General features: G+C 54.4%; 1 protein-coding gene across 3 annotated transcripts; it reads left to right on the top strand.

Moving 5' to 3' along the window:
- The first annotated feature begins 424 nt into the window (after positions 1-424).
- Positions 425-25359, top strand: SLC43A1 (solute carrier family 43 member 1). Of its 3 annotated transcripts, XM_082659254.1 has the most exons (15): positions 425-688; positions 1970-2136; positions 10049-10226; positions 10351-10406; positions 10536-10612; positions 12956-13048; positions 14659-14792; positions 15949-16127; positions 17632-17778; positions 17873-17908; positions 18146-18263; positions 20745-20886; positions 21211-21284; positions 23113-23236; positions 24314-25359. In XM_082659254.1, the coding sequence occupies exons 2-15, from the start codon at positions 1983-1985 to the stop codon at positions 24458-24460; spliced, it is 1659 nt and encodes a 552-aa protein (XP_082515380.1). In that variant the 5' UTR covers positions 425-688; positions 1970-1982; the 3' UTR covers positions 24461-25359. The 3 variants fall into 3 exon arrangements, with proteins under 3 accessions (XP_082515380.1, XP_082515381.1, XP_082515379.1); XM_082659253.1 differs by lacking the exon at positions 425-688 and having other exon boundaries at positions 1881-2136; XM_082659255.1 differs by lacking the exons at positions 425-688; positions 21211-21284 and having other exon boundaries at positions 1877-2136.
- Positions 25360-27813: the final 2454 nt, after the last annotated feature.

Genomic DNA, 27813 nt, shown 5'->3' with positions numbered 1-27813 from the left:
TGCTCAGGATAACCCAGGCCAGTTTTCAAGTCCACTCTCAGACCTCGATCTAATTCCACAAAGAAACCCGGGTCATTCTGCCTCTCGGAAAACTCTACTCCCAAGTGCACAGTTCAAAACCCCACCCAAGGCTGCCCTGCATCGCGGTCAGTCGGCTCCAGCTGAGTTGTTCTTTGTTTTGACCAAGGATACAGAGGGCGCTGCCCCGATTCTGTCTGGGGGGCCGAGGGGGAGGGGAGGGGGAGGGAGTAAGGGTGGACATTTTAGGTGCAGGGGCGTGTGCCGGGGAGAGTATCTGGGGACCAGAGGACGAGTCACGTGCCCGTGAAACTCGACCTAGGGGGAGGGTTAGGGAAGGGAGCCCCCGCCCCTACCTCGGGGTGCAGCCCCGGCCGGTTGTAACTACAACTGTTCACTCCGTCGATCCACTTCGTCCTAGCCTCATTTCGCGGATTGGTGGCGCCCGCCGGGTTCCCGTTCCCCGACTTCTTCCGATGGGACCGAGGCGGTGAGAACACCAGGCGGTCCGGCAGAATCTCCGAGGCCGCCCAGACCCGGCGCGCAGAGAAGCCCCGGGCGCCGCTGCGGTTCCGAGCTGGGCCCGCCGGACGCCGGACGCCGAAATTGTGCACGCGCCGCTCCCCGACCGGTCGGCGGCTACAGGAGGCGCGTTTGCCCCGGATCAGAGGTGAGCAGCGGGTGCGGCTGGGGTCCGGGTCCCGGGCTGAACGTTCTCTGAGAGTCACTCGGCTGGCTCCCACCGACACTTCCAGGCTCCCCAAGAAAGACCCGCTACCTGAGCCCGTGGGTCCCGCCTCTCCAAGCGCGTCCCTCCTTCCCCTTTGGTCTGGCCCCTCGGCGCCCTCTCTTGCCGCACTGCCTCCGTTTAGAGAAACACTCTTGTCGGAGTTCGAACGGACCTGCCGCAACTCCTAAATGCAAAGCCCCATTTCACAGATGAGAGTACTGAGGCCCTCCGGCGAAGGCATTCGTGCTTTGCTCCGCTCCCTCGCGCCCTTTCTCTCTTGCCTTTCCTGTCCCTCTCCTCCCTGCTTTTCTCGGTCTCACCGGCCGCTCTACGCCCCCGCGCCGCCCGCGCCCCGTCTCCTCCCGCGGCGGCGGCCGTGGCCTAGGCGGAGGGGGTGGGGGTGGGTGCTCGGGCTCCTTCTCTCTCCGGTAAACCCACCCTCCCGCCAGCCCCTCCGCCGCCACTGCTCTTATAAAGTCAGCGGCCGTCGGACTTCCTGCGGGTGCCCGAGCCCCCTCCCCGGGCGAGAGAGGGCGGGCATGTTCCCCGGCTCGCAGCTGGGTGCCCGTGTGAGTGGGTGGCGCCGGCGGCGCTGGAGGGCCTGCCTGGGTCTCCTTCCACGTGGCAGCTGTCGGCTTAGACCGAGAGACTGTAGGGACTTGGGTCGCCTAGTGCGGAAAGGGGGAGGGCTTGTTGAAGCCCGGCCCCAGAGAAGAGGAGTGGTCTTATAGGGGCAACAGGAAGAGGGGAGGGTGTCCTTGAGCTAACATCAGACTTCCCCTTCCTCCCCCTGCTTGCTTCTGGGGGTCCTTCCTGGAGCGGGAGGCCGGATACTGGCCAGCGGTTGCTTCAGAGCGCGCCCTGACCCTTGCTGACCTTTGGGGACTTGGGGAAGTGCGGGATTGGTCCCCGGGAGCAGGGCTCTGCGTGCCTTGGCCAGGGTGGAAGAGCCCGGCAGCGCGCCAAGAAGCTGTTGCGCACAGACAGGACCTTCCTTGTCTCTGATAGCGACACGGCGGGAGCCCAGCGCCTCGTGCGCCCCTGGCGCTGCCAGTGCGCCCAGAGCCAGCTCGGCGGCACCCGCTGGGAAGCCCAGGGCTCTATGGGGCCTCCGTGAAGGCCCCCTCGCGGGCTGGCTCGAGGGGTCTCGGGAGCCATCATGATACAGGATGCTTCTCTCGGTCCTCTGGGCCCTTCGCTCAGTGCTCTGCTCCTGGGCAGGCTCGCGACCAGTATGGCCCCCACGCTGGAGGAGGCGTACCGGAGGCGCTGGTGGATGGCGTGCACGGCCGTGCTGGAGAACCTCTTCTTTTCCGCGGTGCTCCTGGGCTGGAGCTCCCTGCTGATCATGCTCAAGAACGAGGGCTTCTATTCCAGCATGTGTTCAGGTATGCCCGAGAAGGGGCCGGTGGGGCTCGGGAGGGGCAGCAGAGGGGGAAGGTGGTCGCCGGCAAAGGAGACAGAAAGGCGGGCTGCTCAAGACCGAGCGCTCCGCAGGGGACTGGGCGGCCCCACTTCTTGACCTCTTCAAACTTCCTCTAGAGAATGACCCACTCTACCTCATTCTTCGAATCCAGTTTTCACTGAACGCCAGGTGTCCTGCGGGCGTCCAGATCCTGGGACTGATCCCTTTGCAGCCTCAGGTCTCGAGCAAGGTGGCGACTCCCAGAAGTGCAGCAGCTACTAGCTGGGTGAGGGATTTCTTTCTATTGTAAGGCTGAGTGAGGCAAAGGAGAGCCTGCAAGCTGGATTTGATTGTAAAGGGAGGGGGAGGCAGTGTGCTTCTCCTTTTCCAGGCCACTTGAGCCCCCAGGTTTTCAAGGAACCATTTGTACAAAGTTAATGGCCTCATTTCCTCCAGGCCCCCACTTGTGGACGGTCCCTGTTTTCCACTTTGGTCACCTTGGCTTTGAATCGGGGGCTGTGGATGCAGGAGTGAGAATTCTAACAATCCTTGGGAGCAGTAACCACATCCCTGCCGTCTTCAGGTGCCTGGAGGCAAGGAGTCGCCCTTCCTAGTGTCTGGGACCGGACGCGCAGGCTCAGCGGCCACGGCTCACGGGCCCAGCCGCTCCGCGGCATGTGGGATCCTCCCCAGACCAGGGCACGAACCCGTGTCCCCTGCATCGGCAGGCGGACTCTCAACCACTGCGCCACCAGGGCAGCCCCACCTGTTTTTTTAATCAACTTTATTGAAGATTAACTTACATCACACATTTTGAGGAGGTTTGACAAATTTACACACCTCAGGAACCGTCACCACAGTCAATATTTAGAATATTTCCATCATCCCCAAAGCTCCTTCCCTTTTGCTGCCCACCCTTCCACCTTTTTAAAAATATGGATAAGAGCTAGATTAAGATACAAGTCACATATGTTACAATTCACCCATTTAAAGTATACAAGTTAATGGTTTTTAGTTTATTCAGAGTTGTACCACCATCACCACAACCAATTTTAGGACATTTTCTCTACCCCAAAAGTCGCACTAGCAGTACCTCTCCCCCAACCTGTTCTTTTACCCTCAAGCACTAGGCAACCAATCCTCTACTTTCTGTTACAGGTTTGCCCATGACAAAAATAGATTTGCCTATTCTGAACATTTCATATAAATGGCATCTTATAATAGGTGATCTTTTATAACTGGCTTTTTGTCACTTAGCATGATGTTTTAAAGGTTCATTCATGTTGGCAAACGTATCAAGCCTTGGTTCCTTTCCAAGTCCTTTGCTACCACATTTTATTTATCCACTCAACAGTTGATAGACATGTGGGTTGTTTCCACTTTTTGGCTATTATGAGTAATGCTCCTGTGAACACTCATGTTCAAGTTCTGTGTGGACATATGCTTTCCTTCCATATGGAATTGCTGGGCCAGAGGGTAAGTCTATGTTTAACATTTTGAGGAACTGCTAGACTGTTTTCCAAAGTGGCTGGGCCATTTTACATTCCCACCAGCAGTGTAGGAGGGTTCCAGTTTCTCCACAGTCTAGACAACACTTGTTATTGTTTATCTTTTTTATTACGGCCCTTCTCGTGGACATAAAGTGTTACATTTTTGTGGCTTTGATTTGCATTTCCCTAGTGGCTAATGATGGTGAGCAGCTTTTTCATGTATTTATTGGCCATTGGTATTTCTTCCTTGGAGAAATATCTATTCAGATCCTTTGCCCATTTTTTTTTTTTTTTTTTTTTTTTTGCGGTACGCGGGCCTCTCACTGTTGTGGCCTCTCCCGTTGCGGAGCACAGGCTCCAGACGCGTAGGCTCAGCGGCCATGGCTCACGGGCCCAGCCGCTCCGCGGCATGTGGGATCTTCCCAGACCGGGGCACGAACCCGTGTCCCCTGCATCGGCAGGCGGACTCTCAACCACTGCGCCACCAGGGAAGCCCCCTTTGCCCATTTTTAAATTGGGTTATTTTTATTATTGAGTTGTAAGAGTTCTTTGTATTGTAGATACGAGTCCCTTATCAGATATAGTTTTTGCAACATTTTTCTCCCACCGTGGGTTTCTTTTCATATTCTTCATGGTGTCCTTTGGAGCACAAAAGTTTCTTTCTTTTTTTGGATTATTTTTTAAAAATTGAAGTATAGTTGATTTACAATGTGTTAGTTTCTGGTGTGCAGAAAAGTGATTCATATATATATATGTATATATATGTACACACACATATATGTACATATTCTTTTTCATATTCTTTTCCATTATAGTTCATTGCAGGATATTGAATATAGTACCCTGTGCTATACAGTAGGTCCCTGTTGTTTATCTGTTTTATCTATAGTAGTTTGTATCTGCTAATCTTAAACTCCTAATTTATCCCTCCCCTCCTTTACCCTTTGGTAACCGTAAGTTTGTTTTCTAGGTCTGGAGCATAAAAGTTTTTAATATTGATGAAGTCCAAGCTGTCTTTTCTTTTGCCGTTTGTGTTTTGGTGTCATGTTTAAGAAACCATTGCCTAATCTAAGGTCACAAAGATTTACGCCTGTGTTTTCTTCTAAGAGTTTTAAGGTTTAAGCTCTTATATTTAAACCTTTGATCCATTTGGAGTTCATTTTTGTATGACCAGGGATTGAACCTGTGCCCCGTACAATGGAAGCGTGGCATCTTAACTGCTGGACCACCAGGGAAGTCCCAAGTTCATTACTGAGGTGCTCATTAGTGTTGCCTTTGGGGTTCCCTGGCCACACCCTCTGTCTTCTCAGGTTTCTGCTCTCCCTCTTTTGAGGTACACCCTGGGGTAGATGGTTGACCCACCTGTTGGGGCATCACAGCTAAAGAGGACTGTTTCTCAGAAGTAGGCAGGGGCAATTGAGCTTCTCACACACAACTGCATATCCAGCATAAGTGCCAAAATAATAAAACAGTAGCTAAAGTTCATCAAGCATTGACTATTTGCTAGTTAGATCTTTAGTCCTCACAACAACTCCTTTTATAGAAGGGAAAGCTGAAGCTCAGAGACGCTAAGTAATTTCCCCAAGGTCACACAGCTAATAAATAAGGAGCCGAGTGAGTATTCAGCCCCAGAACCTTTCTCCGAGGCCTTAGGATTAAGAGTTCCCCTGGGGGAGCCCCGTCACAGACAAGACAAGTAGCCAGAGCCCAGTTCTGCGGGTGTTGTGGTGAATGTGGCTATGTCAGCTGCAGGAGAATGAATGATGGGGCAAGGGTGGGGGATGGTGAGGAAGGGCTCAGAGACCTGGGATCATTTTGTGAGTACTGTGTGTGTGCAGCAGTCCTGAGAGCCCACCTTTTACATGGCTGCAGTCACTATCCCCATTTCACAGATGGGATAGCAGAGCCTCTGAGTTTCAGCAGCACAGCTAGTGGAGCCAGAATTTGGACACGAAGAATGCTTAACCATGATCCTCTCTCCCGTGTTTCCTAGACCTAGTCATTTGCAGTTCACCTTCATGATTTTACCATTTCTGTGTGCCATAGGTACTATTATTTACTTAATACTTCCTTTTAAATCAATCCACTTTTTAAAAAATAAAAAGCCTCATTTTAAAGTGTAATATTCTTGGGACTTCCCTGGCGGTCCAGTGGTTAGGACTCTGCGCTTCCACTGCAGGGGGTGAGGGTTCATTCCCTAGTCGGGGAACTAAGATCCTGAAAGCTGTGCGGTGTGGCCAAAAAATAATTAACTAATTAATTAAATTAAATTAAACTAAAGATCCTGTTTAAAAAAAATGTGTAATACTCTTGGAACCTTGAGTTTGATGTTACTCAGACACACATACGCACATACATCATACGTATATATTTCTAATACATACATATATGTATATGTGTGTCTGATACACATTCAAATAACTAATAACTATGAAACATCAAAAACCATTACCTGTACAGTTGACCCTTGAACACGGGTTTGAACTGCTTAGGATTTTTTCCAACAGTAAATAGTACAAGACTACACGCTCCGTGGCTGGTTGAATCTGCAGCTGCAGAAACGCAGATACGGAGGGACCCCACAAAGGGAGGGCTGACTAAATTACAGGCGGATTTTCCAAAGCACGGGGGAAGGGTTGAGGCCCCTAACCCCCTGAGGTTCAAGGGTCATCTGTACCTCTAAACCCATCTTGAGTGCGCACATGCTGTGCGTACCACACTTTGAGAAACGCTATTTTCTCCCGCTTCTAAGCCCACCTCCATCACTAACTTACTGCGTATGTTTTCCCTGTTGCACCCCATGCTTCACCTGTCTATAAAATGGGAGAGGTTAGGTGTCAGAGACCTCTCCTGTTGTAATGGACATGGACAGAGGTCTTTGCATGCTGGCTTGGCTTCCCTCTTGGTTCAGAAGTCTGGCTTCATCTATAAAAAGGTACAAATGAACTTATTTACAAAACAGAAATAGAGTCACAGATGAAGAAAACAAACTTATGGTTACCAAGGGGGAAAGGGAGGGGGAGGGATAAATCGGGAAATTTGGATCGACATACACACACTACTATATATAAAATATAGTTTAACTAATAAGGACTAATGTGACATTGTAAATCAACTATACTCCAATAAAAAAATTTTTTTAAATGCAAAAGAAAACAAAAGTAGCAAGAGCTATTGATATTAACTCTTTCTTTCAATTTAGGGGGAGAAAAGGAAATAGACTCAAAAAACAAACAAGGGAAGAAATATGAAAAAGTAAATACAATAAAAGTAATTAAAATCAGTTGTAATAATTTTTCAAACCATATTTAATCCAACATATCAAAACATTATTATTTCAACATAATATTAAAAACATGATTAATATTAAAAAATAAAATAGGTAACTAATAAGGACCTACTGTATAGCACAGGGAACTCTACTCAATACTCTGTAATGACCTATATGGGAAAAGAATCTAAAAAACAGTGGATATATGTATATGTATAACTGATTCACTTTGCTGTACAGCAAAAACTAACACAACATTGTAAATCAACTATACTCCAATAAAAATTAATAAAAAATAAAAAGTACAGGGCTTCCCTGGTGGCACAGTGGTTGAGAGTCCGCCTGCCGATGCAGGGGACACGGGTTCGTGCCCTGGTCCGGGAAGATCCCACATGCTGCGGAGCGGCTGGGCGCGTGAGCCATGGCCGCTGAGCCTGCGCATCCGGAGCCTGTGCTCCGCAAGGGGAGAGGCCACAACAGTGAGAGGCCCGCATACCGCAAAAAAAAAAAAGTACATTGCAAAAAAAAAAGAAGTCTGGCTTTATCCAACCACTCAGAGTCATCAGGCCTTAGGAACTAGCTCTTATTAGTCAAACTCACAAGAGGCTGATCAATTTAAACCAGAGAAGTGAATGCATTAATTGACCTTGGGTTATTCGCCAAGGTCAGGCTGGAGTTCTCCACCAATAGAAGAACACATTTCCTCACCAGCACTAGCGCAGGCTTTGAAAACTTACAGAGCTGCCCTGTTCAGGATAGAGGGGCCCATTGGGGGAACGGGGAAGTGTTGGCTTTGGAGGGGGTCTTGAGTGTGAATCTAGGCCTGCCTGTAAGAAGTTGTGTAACTGTGACGTACCTTGCTTCTTGGGGCTTCATCGTCTATAAAATGGGGATCATTACACTCACTTCATAGGGTTGTGAAGATTAAATGATATACTATATGGAAAAGCGTGGCACAAAGTAGATATTAATTAGTTGAGGGCTAGTGAGGGAAAGTGTCGTTTGATTGTGAAAGACTGAGGAGCAGGGACCGTGTCTAATTCAGGGGCTGCAAACTCAGATGCCAACAGGGGCCGGGCAGTTAATAACAATTGGGTGGTAATGTCCAATATGAGAATACAGTCAGTAATAGTACATCTGGTGGGTAACTAGACCTACTGTCGTGATCATTTTGTAATGTATACAAACATCAAATTACTATGTTGTACACATGAAACTAATATATTACATGTCAAATATACTTCAATAGAAAACCTAATAATAATAGGGCCAATCAGGGCAGATAGAAGATGGCAGATGTCTGAGAGCTCATGAAGAGGTGAGGACGTGGGTGACTTAGAGAGGGCAAGCCCTGGTGGAAAGCAGTGGTCTCTCCTCGGCTCCAGCGATGGCCAGATCTTCTGACTTACTAAAGAGAAGCCAGACTTCTGGATTTTTGGGTGATAACTCCTGATTTTAAACTGGCACCCAATTAAAATTTGCAAGCCAAGCAAAATATGGGTGGGGTTCATTGCTGGTCACCTGTTTGTAGCCTCCGGTCTAAATTAGCATTGCGCTTCTTCCTGCTTTACCCACTGTCCCGACACAGTGCCTGTCGTACAGTAGATGTCGCTTAAGTGTATGTAGATTGAATGAACAGGTGCAGACAAACCTGGTGGAGAAATGAACAGTGACGATGAAGATCACTAAATTGGGGGGGGGGCTAGCCTGAACCCCAGAGGCTGTGTGCTTTAAACCCCTAACCCCTTCTTTCAGGTACCTGAGCACCCCATTGCCCAAGGGGCTTTCTCCTCTGGTTGGCCAGCACTCATGCTTTGAAAAGAATTCATTCTCTTCTTCCTTATGTCAGCTTTCTGCCGTCTGCATGCCCTTTGGATACCTGAAGTCAGGGGTTGCTGTCACCACGGAGGGCAGATACTTCCCCTTTCCAGCATTCAGCACTATCACATCTTCCTGTTTTGTTCTCTTCATAGCACCTGTGACTCTATATCCGTGTCCATTTGTTTCCTTGTTTATTATCTAATACAAGCCCCAGGAGAGCTGAGAGCTTCCTGTCTTACTCACCGTGAGTTCCCCGGCACCTAGAGAAGAGGCTCGCCACACCGTGGCTCCCCCAGGGGGCCATCATCTACCCCTTCATCAGTTGTTTCAGGACACCCTCTCTGGGCCAGGACCCTTCTCCAACTGAATCTCCTAAGGAGCCTGGGTTAGGCATTCTCTGCTCCTTTTTACAGGCAAGGGGCCTGAATCTCAAAGAGAGGAAGTTACTTGTCCAAGGTTGCACAGCTAGTAGGGATGGTGGTGGGAATTCAGACCCTGGTCTGTCCACCTTCCAGGTGCACCCTGACTTTGCCCTTGGCAGTGATGCCTAAGTAACAAGTAGGAGGCAGGGGAGCCACCACCTCGTGACTCACCGAGCATGGGGTGAAATGAAACCCGCCTCCTTCCCACGCCGCCAGCCTTTTTCATTAACTTGACACAACTCCAAGTTGGCCTTTCACCTGGAGGACGCGTCTTCTCAGAGGGGGACTTGCAGAGGAGCACCGGAGGGCAGTGCCGTGGTCCTAATTCTGCGCCTCAGTTTCATTACCTGGAGAGTGGGGACACTTTATTAGCTGACTCCTGGGGCTGTCGTGAGTTAATACAGTGACCGCTGAGAACGTGCCTAGCACACAGTTAAATGCTCAACAAACAGTAGCTCTTATTTTATCAGAACGTCATGTATGGGGAAGCGTCCTCTAAGTTTTAAGGGAATTCTTGTTACATCATTTGAGCATCACCCACTGATGTTGTCCTGGATTCGAGGGTGCTTCCTATTGGATCCTATTGGAGATCCTCAACCCCTTAAGCCTGGACACTGAGTGAATATTTCAGTTTGGTAAATACTTCGATGTCCGTGATTCCATGTGAGCTAGTTGAGGCCTCAGGTTGGGTGTATGACTCCCCCTGGGTCAGACACTGATTGCTGCCGCTTATGGAGCCCCTTCCCCACCAGAGGAGGCATAATTCCAAAGTCACCAGTTAGCAGCCAAGCAGAGGCATGCGACTTGAGTGCAGGACCCCCGATCCCAGGCCTCTGTCCTGTGCCCAGCTGCTCCCGCGGTCACGTGCTGCCTTTCCCTTCCCCTCCTCAGCTGTGAACACCACCAACACCAGCCAGGATGAGCAGCACCCGTGGCTGAGCTGTAACCAGCAGGAAGAGATGCTCAACCTGGGCTTCACCATCGGCTCCTTCGTGCTCAGCGCCACCACCCTGCCGCTGGGGATCCTCATGGACCGCTTCGGGCCCCGGCCCATGCGGCTGATTGGCAGGTGAGGTGGCTGGGCTGTGGGGAACTGGAAGGGGCTTTGGGGAGCTGCAGGGCAGGACTGGTGCGGCAGGGGGAGGGGAGGCACAGAGTGTTCAGCCCCTCCCCCTTCCCCTGCATCTCCACAGCGCCTGCTTCGCTGCATCCTGCACCCTCATGGCCCTGGCCTCTTGGGACACCAAAGGTGAGATGTCTGGCCTCTCGCGTCCCCACAGGAAAAGAATGGGTGGGATGAAGGTGGGTGTTACCCCAGCTCCTGCCTTTAGCCTCCCACAGCTCCCCAGTGCCTCATTCATCCCTCTCCACTTCCCAGTTCTGTCTCCGTTGATATTCCTGTCCCTGTCCCTGAATGGTTTTGGTGGCATCTGCCTAACATTCTCTTCACTCACAGTGAGTATGACAGGTCCCAACTCGGCAGCAGGTCACCCAGGAGTGAGTGACGGTGAGGGTGGGAGAAGGGCCTGTGGACGCAGATCAAATGCACGTGTGTGTGTGTGTGTGTGTGTGTGTGTGTGTGTGTGTGTGTGTCCCAAGCCCATACATCTGTTGAACTCTGTCCTGGGGCCACAGCACAGAAAGAACTGACTTCTTCACCTTTCTGGAACTTATATTCAGGAATTGGGGGAACAGACAACCCTAAAAACAAATAAACTAATAAATGATATCCCTAGTCGTAAGTGCTGGAAAGACTAAAACTGGGTAATGCGAAAGTAAGGGCGGTGGGCAGCTTGAGACAGTGGGCGTGTGTTTGTTTGCCACGTGTATATGTGGTGCTGTCCATGGGTAGGTAGCTGTATTTGTGAGTGTGTTAGGTTGAACCATGTAATACTGCCGACACTTGACTGTGCTTGACCTACAAAAGGGCTTTTTCACTTGGCCTGACCTCTTACATGTGTTACTCTAAGTGTGTATGCGAGTGAGTGTGCAGAAGGGTTAAAGGCTTCAGCGTGTGTGGTGGGAGGAGGGGTTCCTGGCCGCCCAGCCTCGGGCTGTTTATCTCAGAGGAGGGCCGCCTGACCGCCAAACTGGGTGTTTTTTGGCTGAATTTCACCTCGCCCAGCAACTGCCTTTAATTCCAGCCCAGGACATTTCACAACTTTCTAAGGAAGCGGATCGCTTCATCCCCGCCTCCCTCCGCAGCCCCTTCTCCACGCTGCGCACCCTGGCTCAAGGCCCTAAAGCCTTTCTCTCCCCTGCCCTCCGGGGCCTAACCTTGAACCCTGCCCTGGGGCCTAGGGGGCTCTCCGCCCGCAGCCCGCCCCCTGCTCCGCCACCGTAATCTCCAACCAATGACAGGACCCGGCTCCGGTCCCGCCCCCGGCTCCTGTGCCGCCCCCGGGCCTAGGTGCTCGCGGGCCAGGGCCAGGACAGATCCGAGCCGGGACGGCCAGCGCCCTGCCGGTCCAGCCAGGCCGGCCTGGGCCGTGCTGGGCGGAGACAGCGCTCTCGGACCCTGGCGGGGGGTAGTGAGGGGCGCCAAGGCCCCCGCCGCTCCCCCGGCCCTAGCGCTTCTCCATGGCGTCCTTGCAGCCCGCCTCGCACAGACAGGGTGCCAGGGGGTCAGGGCGGCCGCAGCTGTTTTTCATAGCCGCTTCGAGGTTGATGGGTCAGTTCTCTGTGTTTATTCGCCTTCCCCTCCAGAGCTATTTGTGATCCCCTTCTGGAGCCCCGTTCTTCCCTCTGTGGAGAGGGTTTTAGCTTTGCATGGCATCTAAGACGCTTCCAGCCGTGGGATCTGTGGACTGGGGGGAGGAGGGAGAGGTGGGAGCACACAAAGGGCTGGGTGACTTTGCTTTTCCCTCCCCTGAGGGCCCGGCTCAGGCCAGTGAGTAGAACACACGGTCAGTTCTCTACTGGTAGGAATTCTGGGTCTGCCCTGTGGGTGAGAGCCTCCTCTTCTGGACACCTGGCCTGGACCTGTTTCCCCCCTACTCCCACCCTCACCTCCCTAGCCATCCTGTTACTTGTCCTGGCTCAGTAGAAACCATGGACTGGGGGCCTCTGGGGCCACCGAGAAGGTTAAGGGGCACCATCCTGTTACAGAGCCAGCCATGGTCACAGTCTTGGGTTCTGGGATAGAACTCGGATGGCCAGGACAGGGGAGAAAGTCAGTAACGTGCTCTGTGAGCTTGAGTATGTTCCTTTCCTGCTCCAGGCCTCAGTGTTCTCATCTGTCAAAGGAGTTGCTGTAGGTTAGTGTTTCTTAAACACCTAACCCATGGGTTATTAAGAGGCGAGTCATGATTAAGGGGTTCCATATATAAGTAACTTGGGGGCTTCCCTGGTGGCGCAGTGGTTGAGAGTCCGCCTGCCGATGCAGGGGACATGGGTTCGTGCCCCGGTCCGGGAAGATCCCACATGCCACGGAGCGGCTGGGCCCGTGAGCCACGGCCGCTGGGCCTGCGCGTCCGGAGCCTGTGCTCCGCAACGGGAGAGGCCGCAGCAGTGAGAGGCCCACATACCGCAAAAAAAAAAAAAGTAACTTGGGAAACCATGGGGTTAAACAGAACTTCTCTTTGTGAGCACTTCTTTGTGTGGGAGGGGAGCACAGCCCAGTTTCCGACCCTGATTTTGCCTTAGAACTTTTCTGTTGCGACTCTGGGGCTGGTGTTCCTGGAGCTCACGTTGAGGACTACTGGGCTAGAAGCTTCCAAGCTTGCTCGGGCGGAGAAAGGGGAGCCCTGGGCAGGTGTCAGGGTCTCCCTGCTCACTGACACTGCTCTCCTCTCTCAGCTGCCCAACATGTTTGGGAACCTGCGCTCCACTTTCATGGCCCTCATGATCGGCTCCTATGCCTCTTCTGCCATCACGTACCCGGGAATCAAGGTACGGAGCTGCCTGGGGAGTGGGCAGCTGGTGGGCAGTGAGGTCGCTTGGCCTTCCTTCTGCCTTGACGCAAGACCTGGGTGGGGCTGGGCACATAGGATATCTAGTGACCTACTTCCTGCCAGGCGGAGGTCAGTTCCCACCACGGCAGGGCAAAGCACTGCAGCATCATGGGAAGAGCCCAGGTGCTGCTGTGGACCAGTGGGTCTGACTTCTCTGCTGCTCTGTCCAGGCCTTCATCCTCGCTCCTGGGCCAGTGCTTTCTCAGCTGATCTCCCTGCCTCCAAGCTTTTCCCTCTCTAAGCTGCCATTCACGTGACTTCCAGAATGACCTTAGTTGGAGGACTAGCTCATCCACCCACTCTGCTTCGCCTACAGAATCAGGTCCAACCCCTTCACATGCCTTCAAGGCCCTAGCCTCTTTGGCCTCAGCCCACCTTTCAGGCCATGTCTCCTTCCCCAGCCCTGAAGAAGCTGGATGACTTGGGTCCAAGGTCACCAAGCTAGTTCAGGCCTGGCCAGCTCCTAGACAGGTCAGCCTGGTGGACCTAGAGCCGGAAGGCCTGAGTTCTAGCTCTGGGCAAGTTTGGGGCCTCTTTCCTCCCTCTGATATCAAAGTACCCTTCCAGCTGGGCCGCACCATGCCCCTCAGATTCTGCCTTGGGCAGTTAATTTATTGGTTTAGAAGGCACTCGCTCAGCATCTGTCGCCAGAGGAGGTGGAGAGCACACTGATGGGGGTGACCAACAATTGTTCAGGTAGGAGCAGGCCTGGAGCTGGGGGTCCCCGTTCCCTTGACTAAGGCAGTGGGATTTGAGGAACCAGATCTTGGCGGGTGTGGCCCTTTGAAGTTCTGTCCTGCTCCCGGGGAAGAAAGAGCCCCAAAGCCTGCGGCCCAGGAGGAGCAGTTTTCCCAGGCAGCACTGGAGCTTGGAGCCTGGGTGGAGGGGAGACAGCAGCCATCCCAGGCAGAGGGTGGCAGGCAGGACATTTCTACATACCTGGCTTCCTCTCTAGAGCAGTTGCAACGTTGGCACAGAATCCCAATTGATAGAGAACCTGCTTGTCCCGGGGTTGGGAGGCTGTGGGCAGAGTGCTTGCACACGCCCCTCCCCTTTCAGTTGTCACACCTGTGCAAGGTGAGATAAGGCTTCTCAGACTGGGTTTGTCTTTCCCCCAGGGAGGGTGCCCAGAAGGGGCAGGAAAAACACGGTTAGGCGCTTTCATCGTCCTCTCTCGTACATAAAATGAAATGACTTTCATGTGAAAACAAACGTGTATGGAGTCAAAGGCAACACTGGTGTGTCTTTTTAAGATAATAATTGAGATTTCAAAGACATTTTGAGCTTGTGGCCGTCCCCTTCGGCACCGTGTGCGAACTATTTCACACCTCTTGAGGGGGGCTGGGGTGAGAAAGGAAGAGGATGGTGGGGCTTCTAGATCCAACTCTTAACTTCTGGTCTTGGTTTCTTTGTCTGCAAATTGGGTACAAGGAATGGGGTAGAAGAGACCTTCTCTAAGGTCTCTGGGGCCTGGGTTCTACCTCCAGCTGGAGGACGCGGGCCTGGGGCTGGGCAGCCTCCTCCATGGCCCGTCCCCTCCCCCGACAGCTGATCTATGATGCCGGCGTGTCCTTCATGACCATCATGTTTACCTGGTCAAGCCTGGCCTGCCTCATCTTTCTGAACTGTGCCTTCAACTGGCCGAGTGAAGCCTTTCCCTCGCCGGAGGAAGTCAACTACAAGTGAGTGACCGGGGTGTGTGGGGTGGGAGGGTGACTCCCCGCTGCAGATCTGGAGGCTGGGGTGTGGTGGTGTGATGGACAGAAGCACCTGTGGACTCAGAGCAACCAAGATTTGCCGATCATCTGAGCTTTCCAAGTTCCGCTTTCTCATCTGAACCGTGGGCCTGATCCCACCCACCTGCAGGTGTTCTGAGTAGATCAGGCATAAAGCAGGTGGCCAAAACGTGGGGACTGTCTTCTTCTGTCCAGGTTTGGAGGATGGGATCAGAGTAGGAGGGACCGTTGCAATAGTGCCATGTGCTACGGGGACCCAGAAAGGGGGGGAACAGAGGAATGAAATCCCACCCTTTGTGGGGCAACCTGAATGCCAACTTTACCTACCCCCCCAGTCAGTTCCCCAGGGGGCTGGAGTGATGCCCCACAACCAGGCACCTAGGGTGCCAGTCAAATAGCTGATACTGATGGAGCATCTCCTGTGGGCCAGGCACTGTGCCCAGTGCTCATTCTCAGTCAGCTCTGTGACGTGGGTTGTGTTATTAACTCCATTCATAGCAAAGGCACAGGGAACAAAGTGACCTTCCTAAGGTCGTACCACTGAAGGGGGGAGGGGGGAATCTAAGGCTGGAATCAGAACTCCAGTCTGAGTTCTTTTTTTTTTATTTATTGAAGCATAGTTGATTTATAATGTTGTGTTAGTTTCAGGTGTACAGCAAAGTGATTCATATATATATATATAGGTACACTTTTTCAGATTCTTTTCCCTTATAGGTTATTATAAATATTGAGTAGAGCTCCCCGTATTACACAGTGGGTCCTTGTTGGTTATCTGTTTCGTATATAGTAGTGTGTATATGTTAATCCTGACCTCCTAGTTTATCCCTCCCTCCGCCTCCCCACCCCGGAGTTTGGGTTCTCAATGCTGCCTCCGTGGCTACAGCCCGAGTGGAAAACGGCACATCCATCCTTCACTCAGCGTGTGCTGAGCTGGGCCCTGGGCCGGGCTCTGAGACACACAGACACAAGCCCTGCCCTTGGGAGCTTGTCAGTGGGCCCGTCAGTGCTGGTTAAAGGGGGGCTTGGCACCCCCTAGAGGCAGGCTGTTGAAGGGGGGCTCTGTGTGGCTGGTTCCCACGTGCTGTGGCCTGGCTACTGGCAGGGAGAAGATCAAGCTCAGAGGGCTGGCCCTGGATCACAAGGTGACAGGTGACCGCTTCTACACCTATGTGACCACTGTGGGCCAGCGGCTGAGCCAGAAGGCCCCCAGCCTGGAGGAGGGGGCAGACATCTTCATCTCGTCCCAGGACGTTCGTGACATCTCAGAAAAGTCTGCTGAGAGTGAGTGTCTGGTCAAGGTGCCGGCCGTGGGGGATGGAGAGGGTAGGTCCTTGTGCATAGCGAGCTCATGCCCAGGTGCTCATCCTCTCCTCTTCAGTTCTCACCACACCCCCTCATAGAGGTGGGCCTGCTCCCTGTTTCTAGAATGGGGGCAAATCAAAGTCCCAGGGAACTCTGGGAAGCTCAGATTCAGGGGTACTCTGTGGGATTTCTGGGATGAGGGAGGGGCAGCTTCCAGAATGAGGCAGGGTGTCCAGGCCTGTGGGAGGGCTGGTTTCCTCAGGGCTCCCTGCAACCTTCAAGTCTCTTGCATCAGATACTGTAGGTGAGCCAGCCTCCAGTCTAGGTCCTCTGACACCTGGTTGCTTGGCGCCTCCTGCTGGCTACAGGAGGAGCTGCACCTGCCTTCAGCCTGGGCCACTTTGCAAGGTGACAGCTCTGTGACTAGTGGAAGGACGATGGGCCTGGGCGTCAGGAGATGGGGGTTTGAGTCCTGCTTCCCAATTGCAGGCCATGTGGCTTGGGTAGATCACTTAACCCTGCTCTCACTTTCCCTGTCTCTTTTTTTTTTTTGCGGTACGCGGGCCTCTCACTGTTCTGGCCTCTCCCGTTGCGGAGCACAGGCTCCGGACGCGCAGGCTCAGCGGCCATGGCTCACGGGCCCAGCCGCTCCGCGGCACGTGGGATTCCCCCCGGAACGGGGCACGAACCCGTGTCCCCTGCATCGGCAGGCAGACTCTCCACCACTGCGCCACCAGGGAAGCCCTTCCCTGTCTCTTAAACTAGCAGTAAGAACACCCACCTCACAGGGAAGTTAGTTGTGAGGATTGAATGAAGACAGGGACGTGGAAGCTCTTTGCAAACTGAAAATGCTGTGAAGTTATGAGTCTGATCCCCACTGCCGATCCTCCCATGGCAGAGTTGTTAACAGGCGTGAGCTGAGTCCATCCCACCTGCATCCCACCTTCCAGCCCCATGAGCTCGGGCAAGTCATTGTGCGTTCTGAGCTGCAGTCTCCCCGTCTGTAGAATGTGCTGCAGATAGGGTTGTTGTACAATTTGATTACATGGGATAATACCTGTCAAGTGTGCAACACACAGCAAGTGCTTAATAAGTAGTAGGTCGAGTTATTATTACCACGCCGAGCCTACGGTGCACACCTGGAGGTCCCCTGAAAATGTTTTAGTGAGGGAATTCCCTGGTGGTCCCATGGTTAGGACTCCACACTTTCACTGCTGAGGGCCTGGGTTCGATTCCTGGCTGGGGAGCTAAGGTCCCACAAGCCATGCAGCGTGGCCAAAAAAGAAAAGAAAATGCTCTAGTGAGATAGTGATAGAGCTGGGCAAGAACTCGGAGGCCAGTAAAGCTGAACCCTCGTTTTTGAAGAAACTGATCCCTCGCCGAAGTCATAGCGTCAGAGCCTCTGCTAGAACCGCACCCGCTGGGACACGCAGAGGCAAGTGGAAGGTCTGGGGCTCAGGGGTGCCTCCTGCTGTCTCCCCAGAGTCTGTGCCCTTGCGCAAGAGCCTCTGCTCCCCCATCTTCCTGTGGAGCCTCCTCACCATGGGCATGACCCAGCTGCGGATCATTTTCTACATGGCCGCGATGAACAAGATGCTGGAGTACATCGTGACTGGCGGCCAGGAGCATGGTGAGGTGCAGCCGAGCCCCCCGGGGGCTGGAGGGCAGGGGGTCACCCTGGCTGAGCTCCTCTCACCCTGGCTTTCCCCCTCCACTCCCAACAGAGACGGACGACCTGAAACAAAGGGTGACGGAGACAGGTAGGGGGACAAAAGCTTGGGTCCTTGCCCACACCCACCCCGCCACTGCCTGCTGTCGGGGGAGCCTGGACCCACCCTTGTCACCCTGGGCGTTTGGGGGATCTAAGAATGTGGGGGTGAAAAGAAGGTGATTTTGTCATTTTCTCTCCTCTGCTGGGCGTGGGTGACAGTGCCCACTAGGCTGCTGGCATCTGTCATGTCAGCTCCTGACCCCACTTCTCTTCCTGCCCTGCCCAGTTGAGTTCTACTCGTCCGTCTTTGGGGCCATGCAGCTGTCGTGCCTTCTCACCTGCCCTTTCATTGGCTACATCATGGACTGGCGGATCAAGGACTGCGTGGACACCCCCACTGCTAGGTGACCTGCCCAGGGGTGGTGACAGCTTTGTGCTTTCACATCCAGCATCTTATTTCATTCTCCCAAGAGCCCTGGGAGAGAAGGGGTACATCCCCATTTTACAGATGAGGAAACTGACACTAAGAGGGGACTTGGCTGGCTTGATAATAAGTAGAGCTGACGTCAAATGCTGACTGTGCACTAGGCACTTGCATTGTCCTATTGAGTCCTGCACCAGCTCCCGGAGGTAGGTACCTACATCATTATCCTCGTTTCACAGGTGAGGAGCTGAGATACAGAGAGGTTGACTAACTTACCCAAGATCACACAGCATTTAGTAGTAGGTTCCAGAACCTTTGTTATAAAGGGTACGCTCTAAAGCCTTACGGTTAGAAAGAGATAGAGTTGGTGTATTAGACATCTATTGCTGTATAACAAATCACCCCCAAACTTGGCATCTTTAAACAACAAACATTTATTATCTCATAGTTTCTGAGAGTCAGGACTCTGGGGATGACTTAGCTGCGTGGTTTTGTCTCAGAGTCTGTCTGAGTCTGTTCAGACTGGTGTAACAAAATACCACAGACAGGGTAGCTTATAATCAATGGAAATTTATTTCTCACAGTTCTGGAGGCTGGAAGTCTGAGATCGGGGTGCCAGCATGGCGAGGAGAGGGTCCTCTTCTGGGTGTAAGCCTTCTCGTTGTGTCTTCACATAGGACCTAGGGAGCTCTGTGGGGCCTCTTTATAAGGGCGCAAGTCAAATCCCGGAGGCCCTACCTCTACCTCTATTTTTGTTGTTGTTTTCTTTTGGCCCTGCTGCGCGGCTTGTGGGATCTTAGTTCCCTGACCAGGGATCGAACCCGGGCCCCCTGCAATGGAAGCTTGGAGTCTTAACCACTGGACCGCCAGGGAATTCCTGGCCCTATCTCTTAATACCATCACATGGGCATTAGGATTTCAACATAACAATTTGTGGAGGACACAAACATTCAGACCATAGCAGGGTCTCTCATACGGCTGTGGTCAAGCTGTTGGCCAGGGCCACAGTCATCTAAAGTACTGACGGGTTGGACAGTCACTCCTAAGCTTACTCGTGCGCCCATTGGAGAGGTTCGGTTCCTCCCCACCTGGGCCTCTCTATAGTCTGCTCATGACACGGCAGCTGGCTGGCCCCAGAGCAAGACAGCTGAGGGAGGGACACCAGGACAGAAGCAACAAGGTCTTTCATGACGTCATCTCAGAAGTGACATACATGAGTGAGGTTGTCTTCTATAGGCACACAGAGTAACTCTGGAACCTTGTGGAAGGGGACTGTACCAGGGTGTGAATGCAGGATGCGGGGGTCATCGGGGCCGTCCTGTGGCCTGGAGACCACCAATGGGTCTTTTTCTCCCCACCACATTTTATTTATTTATTTATTTTTGGCTGCATTGGGTCTTCGTTGCTGCGCGCGGGCTTTCTCTAGTTGCGGAGAGCGGGGGCTACTCTTCGTCTTGGTGCACGGGCTTCTCATTGCGGTGGCTTCTCTTGTTGCGGAGCACGGGCTCTAGGCGCGCGGGCTTCAGCAGTTGCAGCATGTGGGCTCAATAGTTGTGGCTCGTGGGCTCTAGAGCGCAGGCTCAGTAGTTATGGCGCATGGGCTTAGATGCTCCACAGCATGTGGGATCCTCCCGGACCAGGGCTCGAACCCGTGTCCCCTGCATTGGCGGGCGGATTCTTAACCACTGCGCCACCAGGGAAGTCCCACACCACTGGGTCTCGCACGAAGGTCTTCTGACTGCTTGTGTTCTTTTTGTGTTGATCCAAACGGTCCTGTTTGTCCTGAGAGGATGGGAGAGGGAGACTAGGAGAGAAGTCACTAAGGATGTGGCTTCCCTCCCCACCAGTGGTACCCTGGCCCTGGTACCCAGCCTTCCTCCTCTACGCTCTGTTCTGACGGCCATGGTCCATCAGCAGGGCCCTTCTCTTGGACCAGTGGGGCGGCCTGTCTTCATCTGTCTCAGCCTGCTGACCTCTCCTTTGGGCCAGACTCAGAGCCCTTGATTATGCTACAGGGAGGGGCTTGCTGGGCAGTCAGGGGCCAAGCGGCTGTCCCTAGAGTGTCATCTACTTTTGTCTAGGCTGGTGGGCAGGGACACTTTAGTTGGGGGGCTTCTGATGAGAGATGGTGTGAGAGCTCCCCATTCTCCACCTTCCTTCCCATCCTCGATTCTCAGACTTCAATGTGCTTATGAAATAGGAGATCGTTTTTCCAAATGCAGATTCCAGGGCCCACCACCCGAGATTCTGATGTTTGGGGCAAGGCCCTGGAATCTGCATTTTAAAGAAAACCTCCGGATGATGCTGGGGGAGCCATGCTTTGAGAAACACAGGGCTGGAGGAATGACTCTCTCCCTTTTCTGCTACCCTGAAAGGGGAGGGACCAGGCTGAGAACCCAGGGGGTGGGGAGGGCTGCCAAGGAGGTCGGGGCAGCGGCCCGTGACGGCCTGTTCTCCTCAGGGACGGCGTGGCCACCAAGTCCGTCAGACCACGCTACCGCAAGATCCAAAAGCTCACCAATGCCATCAACGCCTTCACTCTGACCAACCTTCTGCTCGTGGGTTTCGGCATCACGTGCCTCATCGACAGCTTACACCTCCAGGTACCGACTTCCACCCTCCCCGCTCTCCCCGCCTGCAGAGTGCCGCCCCAGGCATGCTTCACCCGGCAGGTGCTTTCCAGGAAGCAGGGCTCCCGTCCCTTCCACCCTCCCCACTCTCCCCGCCCTGCAGAGTGCCGCCCCGGGCATGCGTCACCTGGCAGGTGCTTTCCAGGAAGCAGGGCTCCCGTCCTCTGGGTCTGTTTTCTGGGCCGTCCAGGCAGTGTTTATAGGAGGTTGGGTTGGGAGGGGGCAGGCGCGTGCAGGCCGCCCTCCCTCCTGTGTCCACGCAGCTCTCAGCTCTCCCCGCTCTCTTTTTGGTTTCAGTTTTTGACCTTTGTCCTGCACACCATGGTCCGAGGCTTCTACCACTCGGCCTGTGGAGGCCTCTACGCGGCAGTGTGAGTCAGCTGGGCTCCCGGGCTCCCCTGAGCGCGCCCTTCCGCAGCCTCCCCGGGCTGCTGCTGTGTCGGGGCTGGTGAGGCTCTGGAGGCTGCCTGCCTCGCTGCCCTTGCCCAGGCTTCCTAGTGGCAGGGAGCTCCCTTCCTCAAAGGCAGCCTGCCGCACTGTGGGATAACCCCACTGTCAGAACGTCTTCCCTTAGGGGCAGCTGAGGTCCTTGGCTGCATGACACTTGGGTCCTGTGTCTGCTCTCGGGAGCGGCCCCTGGAGTGGCCTCTCTCCCCGTGCCAGCCCTGTCGAAACCTCCAGAGGGCAGTCTCGCTTGCCTCCTGACTTCCCTGCTTCATGTCGAACAACCCCCTCCCCTGCCCCACCCCCCGGCCCTGTTCCCTGTTCCCTTTTTCTCCTGGTTTCCACGGCTGAGGGTCTCCCCAGTGTGTGATGGAGTAAAAGAGCGGTGACAAAACTGTAACGGTCCTGGAGCGCTTATGACTCCATCGTGGGCATGGCGTGACATGCTGACCCCACGCCCTCATTCAGACCTCAGAGGGCAGCCCCAGCCGGACCTTGGAGTCGTCCTTGCTTCCACGCCCTCATTCCTCACAGCCCACATCCAGTCCACCAGCGAGCCTGCCCGCTCCGCATTCCACAGCCTCCAAACCCAGCCCTTCCGAGCATCTCCAGCGGTGCCACCCCCTGGCTGGGATTATTGCCGCTGCCGCTGCCTCCTGACCGTCCCTGCGTCCGCCCTTGCTTTCCCTCCGTATTTTTAACACAGGAGCTGGAGACACCTGTTAGGACATAAGTCTCTTCACGTCACTCCACAACTGCCCGTCTTATCTCACGTAGAGAAGAAGCCAAAGGCTTCATTATGGCTTAAAAGGCCCTACAGGGTCCCCCCCCCCCACCGCCCGGCCAGGGACCTCTTCCTTCACCTCCCCACCTCGCTCACCTGCTTTTCCCACATGGCTGCCTCATGCCACAGAAACCCTATGTGTGTTCCCTCCTCAGGGCCCTTGGACTTGCTGTCCCGTCTTCCTGGCACGTGCTTCCTCCAGATATCCACAAGGCTCCCAGCCGTCTCACCTTCTCCAGGCCTTTCTCCAGCTGTCCTTGTCTCAGTGGCCTCTGCGGGCCATCCTGTCTACAGTCGCAACCCCCTAGATACCCTCACCCCCCTCTCTCTGCTGAGCTTCTCTCCATAGCACTTACCACTTTCTAACACACTGTGCGTTTTTGTTTTGTTTTGTTTTTTTGGCCACACCCGGCATGTGGGATCTTAGTTCCCAGATCAGGGATCGAACCCGTGCCCCCTGCAGTTGAAGCACAGAGCCCTAACCACTGGCCCGCCAGGGAAGTCCCAACGGTGCATTTCTCTTGCTTGCTGTGTGACGACCACCTGCGTGCCGCCCCCCAGCCCCCACCCGTCGCCAGAATGCCACCTCCGTATCTGTTAGGTTCATTGCCGTATCTCCATCCACCTAGAACAGTACCTGGCGTCACAGGAGCTCAATAAATATGTGTTAAAAGAATAAACAAACAGCCCAGTGAGGTTAGTGCTGTCCCTGTTTTTAGGGAAGAAAGTAAGGCTCAGAGAGGTTGAGTAACTTGCTGTTATCACACAGACAGTAGGTGTCAGAACCCAGCTCAGTAGCCGTGAAGTCACAGCCTACACCCTCGAGGCCAGGGCACGTGCAGAGAACCTGAACTCTTAAGCTCTGCCCTGCCTGGCTAACAAAGAGTGATATCTAGGGAGGGACGGGACAAAGGGTGGGGCTGGAGAGGACCACGACCCTCACGATGCGCCCTCCCTCCTCTCATTGACAGGTACCCGTCCAACCACTTCGGGACACTGACGGGCCTGCAGTCCCTCATCAGTGCTGTGTTTGCCCTGCTCCAGCAGCCGCTTTTCATGGCCATGGTGGGACCCTTGAAAGGAGAGCCCTTCTGGGTGAGAAGTCGGGGTGGGGGGGTGGCATGGGGGCAACAGGATCCCCCTTCCTGGGTACACCCAAGGAGTTGAGGATGGGGGCTCTTGTATGTGATGGGATCCCTCGCTCTTATCTCAGCCAGGAGGCACCTTGGAGGTCTCTAATCAGGGGGCCCCCAAGCTGGCTGTCCATCACACCCGCCCACAGATTCCCCAGCCTACTGAATCAGCATCTCTCGGCCTGGGCCCAGGCAGCTCCCAGGTGATTTGTACAGTGACCCAGTCCTGATCCAGTCCAGTTCCACCCGATGCAGGGATCTTCTCTCCAGAGCCCCTAGAAAGGGGTTCCTCCAGACCCTCTTAGTCAAACGCCCGCGGCGATGGGGTGCCGGTCCTGTACAAGGAGGCAGCTGTGGGTCTGGTTGGAAAGGCTTTTCCTTACATCGAACTGACCTCACCTCCCTAAAGCTGATATCTGCCTCGAGGGCCCACCCACTCCCCGCAATGATCCCGCCACAATGATGACGAAATGACAGCTGCCACCTCCCAAGGGCTCACCTGGTGCCAAGCGCACCGTGTGTTTTGTACTGCACGTTGCCACAATGGCCCAGAGAAGGAGGTGCATCGAATTAGGGTGACTTGCCACACCGTGAGTAATGCAGGGTGGGATGTGCGCTGCATCCGGGCCCACAGGAGGTGGGCTCGGACCCAGGCCTTCTATCCCAGGATGCACCCCAGTGCTGTTAACCGCCTGGGAGCACCACTCCCAATGGGATCCCATTGCCAACGCCCTCAAAGGTCGAGGTTCCCAGCCCAGGCTGCCCAGACGGCACCAGATCATTTGGGCACCAGCATTAGCTGGGGTTCAAACCAGGCTCTGACCCTTTATAAGGCCGCCAAACATTCAGTGAGATGCTGGTGGAGAGTGAGTGCACGCAGCAAGTACTGGCTCTGTCTGTCATTCTGGCCCAGGACCTGGACTAAAAATGGCTGCCTTCTCCTCCCTGTGGGAGGCTAAGGAGGATCCCTGAGGGTCATGAGGGTGAACAGGTACCCACTTGACCCGCTTTTCTCTCTCTCTCTCTCTTTGCCCTAAAGGTGAATCTGGGCCTCCTGCTGTTCTCACTGCTGGGATTCCTGCTACCTTGCTACCTCTTCTACTATCGCACCCGGCTCCAGCGGGAGTACGTCACCCACTGGGAGGGCCCCCTGAAGGTGCTTGGCAGCCCTGAGGTGACTGCCTAGGCCTCTGAGGGGCCTGGGTGACAGGCAGTCAAGGCCTGAGCAGCCAAAGGGAATGCCTCGTGGCTTTTCTACTTGTAACCTCCGCACAGAGCCAGGCGCCGGGGACCTATAAATACCAGGAGAAGTTCTATTTTTGTAGAGACTTGATAAAAAGGAAAAAAAAATCCCCAGAGCAGTGCTCCGTTGACTGAAGATGTCCCCCGTGCTAGGATCAGACCTTCTTGCTCCTGGGATTGGAGGAGACCAGGGTGCAGCCCTGCCCTTTCTCTGGGCCTAGGGGTCTGCCTGCTGCTGCCTCCTGGGGGCTTGTAGGATCAGTGAACAGGTGACCCCTAAGATCTCAGCCGTGCAGTGTCCAGAGTGTGCAGGCATGTGTGTGTGCATGTGGGTATGAAAATCCCTGCCCCTCAGAGGAGAGGGGCCTGAGGTGCTGGCTGTGTCCTGAATGCTGCCGCGTGGGCGGTAAGCCCCTTCCCGAGGCTGGAGGGTGGGTTCCCTCCCTGCTGCTGCTGCTGCTTGCAGATCTTAGAGGAAATAAAAAGGGAAGTGAGAGGCTGGCTGGTGTGTACCTGCCTGTGTCTTGGGGGAAGGGGGTGTCTTCCCACACCCCATCCCTCGTCCTCAGCCAGGCTCAGCTGGGCGTTAAGTAGGACACCGGAAGTGCCGGCCTGTCCACCTGTGGCTGTCTGGCTCACCTCCCTGTTCTCAACCATACCCTGCCCTTAGTGTCTGGAGGGAGTCCAGATCCTGCCCTCTGCTCCTGCCCGCCACTTCTCAGGGTTTGGGGTACATCCGGGAGGTTGGCCTTTCTCCTTACAGGGGATAAGGGCAGGATGCTTTGGAGAGAATGCTAAGGAATGCCTCTCAAACTTTCCTATCCAGGGATCCCTGGAGGGAGGTCTGTCACAAGTAACATTCTTTATAGTGTTTTATCATAAAACTTCACGCAAATTTTGAGCTTCATTTTATGCTATTTTCATATTTACTTTTAGCAATAAATGAGGCTTTAAAATTACCTGCATCAAGGGAAGACACTGTCTTTGAGGACAAGGGACCTTCCAGGAAGCTGTACCTTATTTATCCCACTCCTACATCTCTTTCTGTCCTGGGACATAAACCTTAAAGTCACAGAATGGAGGGATGGGGCAGGGAGGGACCACTAAGATTTGTTGAGGATCTGCCTGTCCTAGCTACACAGGTATCTCATTTCATCCTAACTGTAGAAGTCGGTGTCTTCGGGTTGTTTCATAGATTGAGGAAAGCTCAGACAGATTAAGGCGCGAGACCCAAGGGCACACAGCTAGTAGGTAGGTGGTGGAGCTGAGCTTGGAACCTGGGCATTCTAACCGCTGAGTCCTAACCACAGGTCTGCCAAGGCAATCAGCGGCAGAAAGGAGGTCCCAAGATTCTGAGCTCAACTTTCTGCTGCCCTCTCAGGGCTGAGAGTAACCACAAAAGCCTTATCTTCCCCCCCCCCCCCGCCACACACACACCAAAAAAACCCTTGGAGAACCCCCAAATTTTAGCCCTGGAAGACAGTATTACAAATAAGCCCTCCCTTTGTCTTAAACTGTCTTTAGGAGTTGATAAAACAGACTGACCCACCCATTTTATAGATGACCAGAGGGGTCTGGACACTTGACAAAAGTTGCACAGCAGATACATGGCTGCTCTGAGCCCAGACTCCTGGCTTGCAACACTGTGCCCTTTTCGCAAAATAGAAACCAGAACTGGACAGCAGCCACCAACGGGTTGGACGGGCTCCCAGAGGCCTTACCCTGGTCTCACTACACTCTCTGTCCCAGACCTTGAGTTTCCCTACAGTCTGTTGGAAGTTGATCAGAAGCGATGAACAGAAGTGGGGCGGGCGGAGGAAGCAAGGCGTGTGCGCCGGGTGCTCGATGTGCCCAGCAGGCGGCGCTGCGTGGCTGCGGCTGGGACGGGGTGGGAGGGTGGGAGCCGGCGGCGAGCCAGGAAGGGAACCTCGACACCCCTCCACATACACCCCTTACCCACTAGTCTGCCCTTTCCTGGGTCTCGATCTCCAGACCCCTACCCTGGCTTGCTCTGCCCTCCTTCGCCGAACATCCTTTCAAGCGTTATCCCCTGCCCCACTGACCCTCGAGGCTGAAGGAGGGGGTCTCGACTCTGCCCCTGCCCAGCTGGGGCGTGGGACCGGGTGGGAGATGCAGGCAGAGATCTCGGCCTCCTGGGGGAGGGGTGTCTCCTCCCTCCCCGTTCCCGGGGTGGGGAGCTTGGGGAGGGGGCTGGGCAGGGGCGGAAGCGAGCTGCAGCCGTGTTTGCCGCGGCGCTGCCGAGTGGAACAGATGGCTGGGGAGGGGAGAGGGTACGTGGCGGGGAGGAGGAGGGGTGCGGGGGCCGCAGGATGAGGAACGAGGAATTTCGACGCCCCGAGTCTCCCAGGAGAAGCCCCCCTCCCCATCTCTTCCCAGAAAGAGGGGCGGGCAAGCGCCTGCCTTTTTTCCCAGAGAGCCCCGGCCTCTGGCCTGCGGCAGACCTCGCTGTCCCCCTGGGTCGCGCCCCTCACCCCCTAGACTCCCGGCGCGGACCAAGCCGGCGGGGTCCAGACCGCAGGGAGCAGCCCGGGTCGCAAGGATTAATGGGGCCACACTCCGAGGGGCGAGGGGGCGGCGGGAAGCGGGCTCCCGAGCCGGGAGCGAGTTCAGGGATCGTAAATAGCTGAGGGAAAACGTGTTAATTGGAACTTTATGCAGATGAGCTGGGACGCGGGCTGGGGAGGGCCGATGGAGGGAGAAGAAGGTCTGACGGACGCTGGACCCGAGGGGAGGGCAGGAGGGCTCCGGCCGGGGGAGTGATGGGTAGATGTGTATCTGTTTATCGCTGCGTGGGACCTCCGGGGAGGGCCACTGGTCTCCGAAGATGAGGGCTCCTCCTTGACCCTACGCCCCAGAAACAGGGGACTCTTCCAGAGTCTCCACATCCCGGGACCAGAAGTTCAGGGTCTCAGATCGCCACGAAGGTGGGGGCAACGTGCAAGTGGCTGTTTCCGCTTGTGGCTGCTTACCCTGGGTGTCACATTCACTGCATCCCCCCGCCCCCATCTGTCTCCATCCTTTTTCCCCATCCCTGGCATCACTCTCTCCTTGCAAGAGTATTGTCTGTAACTTCCACCAAGTGAGTGGGGGAGGGGAGGGAATCTAACTTTTCTTCCTTTGCTTTCTCCCCTCTGCCCCCCAAGGACCACCCCACCTTTGAGGTGGTGTCTCTCAGCCTTTAGAGAGCTTCATAACCCACCCCTACGTGTTAAAATGCAGATTCCAGGGCTCCCTTAGAGATCTGCTTCAGGGGCTCAGGAATCTGCATCTTAGCAG

Source organism: Grampus griseus (genome assembly GCF_964374135.1).
Source record: "Grampus griseus genome assembly, chromosome: 8".
Lineage (NCBI taxonomy): Eukaryota > Metazoa > Chordata > Mammalia > Artiodactyla > Delphinidae > Grampus > Grampus griseus.
The sequence above is the reverse complement of the archived record's forward strand: the minus strand, read 5'-3'. Positions and strand labels throughout refer to the sequence as shown.

Coding starts and splice junctions, on each gene's coding strand:
- SLC43A1 (XM_082659253.1), top strand. CDS start 1,908: ATGATACAGGATGCTTCTCTCGGTCCTCTGGGCCCTTCGCTCAGTGCT. Junction 16,128..17,631: donor CTCAGAAAAGTCTGCTGAGA/GTGAGTGTCTGG, acceptor CTGTCTCCCCAG/AGTCTGTGCCCTTGCGCAAG. Junction 23,237..24,313: donor TGAAAGGAGAGCCCTTCTGG/GTGAGAAGTCGG, acceptor TTTGCCCTAAAG/GTGAATCTGGGCCTCCTGCT.